Source organism: Camelina sativa, chromosome 3 (genome assembly GCF_000633955.1).
Source record: "Camelina sativa cultivar DH55 chromosome 3, Cs, whole genome shotgun sequence".
NCBI classification, from domain to species: domain Eukaryota; kingdom Viridiplantae; phylum Streptophyta; class Magnoliopsida; order Brassicales; family Brassicaceae; genus Camelina; species Camelina sativa.
In genome coordinates, this window is record NC_025687.1 from 18,075,476 (window position 1) to 18,079,053 (window position 3,578).

Consider the following 3,578-nt stretch of genomic DNA (forward strand, 5'->3'; position numbering starts at 1 on the left):
GACAATTCCGTATACTCTCCGGCGAACCTTCGAGGACCTTCTAAACTCTAATACTCACGACGACTCGACCACTTTCATCACTCCAAAATTGAGATCAACTTCACGACGAACGAGAACTAATGGAGCAATCGGCTGCTCCACAACCTCCGTCGATGCCGTTACCATATCTTCCAAGCTCCGTTCAAGCCTCGAGAGATGACCTTCAATGTATCGGAACTATGGAGATCGTCCGGCCAAAGCCAGTCGGTTTTCTCTGTGGCACCATACCTGTTCTCGCCGATAACTCGTATCCGGCTTTTACTTCGGCTCTCCTCCCTCCTCAGGAAACGTTTGTTACATCTCTCACTTCTTCTTCGTCATATAACGGTTCTGCTTACACTTTGTTTGAAGTTTTATTTTTTTCTTCAATTTGTTGCAGCGTCGTCACTGCTCCGAGGTACCAGATTCTTCCGATGGAGACGGATCTTAATCGGCCTCCTTTGTTGACGGATTTTCCCGATAATATTTTACCCCTCTCCGCCGTCAAGTCTAGGATCACCGGAGGTATGGTTTAGTTGTTCTAGTTATACTTGTGGCGTTTAATTAGTCTACTTTGTTTTCCACAACTTATTTTGTTGAAGGTGGTGTGGTTATGGTGTTTTGACTTGACAGATATATCTAAGGAGGCTAATGTTATTGCTTCGAACCTTAGCAAGAAATGTGAAGCCCTTGCTGTGTCTGGTTTAGTGGAATATGGGGATGAGATAGATGTGATTGCTCCTGTTGATATTCTTAAGCAAATCTTTAAGATACCTTACTCGAAAGCTCGCGTTTCCATAGCAGTTCAGAGGGTTGGACAGACTCTCGTATTGAATCCTGGGTGCGTCTTTTGACTTAATTCCGTTATTTTTTCAATCTTTGTAGTTTTCAATGAGTAAGTCCTGATGTTGGGACTTACATCTTGTGTGATGCAGACCTGATGTTGAGGAGGGAGAAAAACTGATTAGGAGGCATAACAATCAACCCACATGTACAAAAAACGTGGATGAATCTTTGTTTCTAAACTTTGCTATGCATTCTGTGAGGATGGAGGCTTGTGATATTCCCCCGACGCATCGTCCACATACCGAGAAATACTCGAGTTCGTCTGCTCTCCCTGCGGGAGAGAATTCTCATGGGCTACAACAGAATTGTGATAGTGCTCCAGATGACAGACTTGATAACCCTGCAGGAGGTAGTAAACAATCTAAACGGGATGGTTTCATTTGTCAAACTAAGAAGAGCAAAAAAACCAAGGCACGTGAGCCGGTAAAAAAAAACACTCAAATCAGTGATAAGATCAAGCCTTCTGGAGACTCTGATAAACATAGAAGAGGTGGGAGTAACGAATTTTTAAGAGTTCTATTTTGGCAATTCCACAACTTCCGCATGCTTTTGGGTAGTGATTTACTTCTGTTCAGCAATGAAAAATATCTGGCTGTAAGCTTGCACTTGTGGGATGTTAGCCAAAAGGTTGCTGCTAAAACTCTAAGTGGTTCTGCTTTTTCAATTTTTCTGTAGACCTCTGTTAATTTTTCTCTTTTCACGCAGGTTACACCTTTGACCTGGCTTGAAGCTTGGCTTGATAATGTAATGGCCAGTGTGCCCGAGTTAGCAATTTGCTATCATGAGAACGGTATTGTCCAAGGGTATGAGCTTTTGAAAACAGACGATATCTTTTTACTAAAAGGTATCTCGGAGGATGGTACACCTGCCTTCAATCCTCATGTTGTTCAGCAAAACGGTCTTACTGTTTTAAGGTTTCTTCAATCAAATTGCAAAGAGGATCCTGGAGCTTATTGGGTAATGTTTTAATTATCTCTGAAATTGTTATATCATTCCTCCAAATTTTTCCTTGCGTACTCAAAATGATTTGGTTATGTCTTCTTCAGCTCTACAAAAGCGCTGGTGAAGATGTGCTGCAGCTCTTTGATCTTTCCATTATTTCAAAGAACCATTCAAGCGTTCATAATGACAGTGCAAGCTCATTACCTTCTTTGATTCACACTGGGAGACGTGACTCTATGTTTTCTCTAGGAAATCTTCTTTACCGTGTTGGCCATAGGCTTTCTTTGTCAGTGGTAAGTATCTTCATGTAACATCAATAAGAACTTAACTTCCACAATCTGACACTTTGCATCTTTTGCAGGTGCCAAATGATAGGAACAAGTGCGCTAGGTTCCTCAGACAATGTTTAAATTGCTTGGACGGGCCTGATCATATGGTATTGGTCGTTAAAATATATTTTTTAATGTTTTCTCTTTAAACTTTTGATGGGTACTCATTTGTGATACCATTCTGGTAGGTTGTGCGGGCATATGCACACGAGCAGTTTGCAAGGCTCATTCTGAACAATGACGAGGAATTTGATTTGACTTTTGAGTCTAATAGTGTGCAACGTGAAGTCAAAATAACAGACCTAGATGAGGAATCACTTGATCCTGTTACTATTGTTGACCGTGAAAATGAGGCCTTGATTTTCTCAGAGGACAAGTTCACTGAAGATTGCTCAGTTTCTACTATAGCGCCTTTAATATCTGTTACACCAAAGTTGGAAGCAAATGTGTCTCCTTGCAATGAACTCGTACATTCAGATACTCCAGACTCCCACGATACTAAAAGCTCTGCAGTGCACACCAGTTCAGATACTAATTTCGATTGTGGTCCGGTATGCCAAACTGCAACTAGTCTGATCTCATCTAAAGTAGCAGCAGTAAACCATGTTTCTCAAGCTATAAAGTCTCTCAGGTGGACACGTCAACTACAATCTTCAGAACAGGAGGAGGCATTTCTTGATATGTTGCCTGATTTTTCCAAGTGTGCATGTGGTGATCCCGATTGTATTGAGGTTTGTGATATCCGTAAGTGGCTTCCAACATCTAAACTAGACAGGAAATTGTGGAACCTCGTTCTGCTTCTCGGTGAATCATATCTGTCTCTAGGGGAAGCTTACAAAGAAGATGGACAATTGCACCAAGCTTTGAATACTGTGGAGTTAGCTTGCTCGATTTATGGATCAATGCCCCAGAAGTTTGAGGAGACGTTGTTTGTTTCCTCGATGAACAAGTTTCTTTCATTGCAGTCAAAATCGCAAGCAACAACGCAAGTGGAAGATTTAGAAGAAAAATCAGGGCCATGTGACATCAGTGTCAGAGAACTTTCATCAACACGCCTCTTTTGGGCTAAAGTATGGATGTTGGTTGGCGACATATATGTTCAATTCCACATTCTTAAAGGTCAGGAGCTCTCCAGAAGAACAAAGGAGACATCAACCAATCATTTAAAAATGCCGTCTGAAGTAGTTAAGGAAGTACAGCGGCTCAAGAAAAAGTTAACTGAGTATAGTCAAAATTGTGCCTCGTGTTCATTAGTAAATTGCAGCTGTAAGAGTGATCGAGCAAGCAGTGGAAGTAGCGCAAGTAGCAGCAACAGCAATGGAAGTAGTGCTCGTACTGCGCCTCATAGCAGGAAGCACAATAAAAAATTACAGTCCAAGAATGTCGCCAGCAGGCTCTCACGAAATGTTGAAGATGAACGTGTTAATTTCAAAGTTGAGAACA

General features: G+C 41.6%; 1 protein-coding gene across 2 annotated transcripts in view; it reads left to right on the forward strand.

Moving 5' to 3' along the window:
- LOC104777479 overlaps nt 1-3,578 on the forward strand; it is a 6,958-nt gene continuing 3,380 nt past the window's right edge. The window contains exons 1-8 of one of the 2 annotated variants that reach the window (XM_010501745.2): nt 1-328; nt 419-543; nt 652-859; nt 954-1,491; nt 1,570-1,821; nt 1,911-2,099; nt 2,168-2,242; nt 2,324-3,254. In XM_010501745.2, the coding sequence (XP_010500047.1) occupies nt 120-328; nt 419-543; nt 652-859; nt 954-1,491; nt 1,570-1,821; nt 1,911-2,099; nt 2,168-2,242; nt 2,324-3,254 (2,527 nt within the window). In that variant the 5' untranslated portion in view covers nt 1-119. The remainder of the gene's footprint in view (nt 329-418; nt 544-651; nt 860-953; nt 1,492-1,569; nt 1,822-1,910; nt 2,100-2,167; nt 2,243-2,323; nt 3,255-3,578) is intronic. The other variant, XM_010501744.2, reaches the window with a different exon arrangement.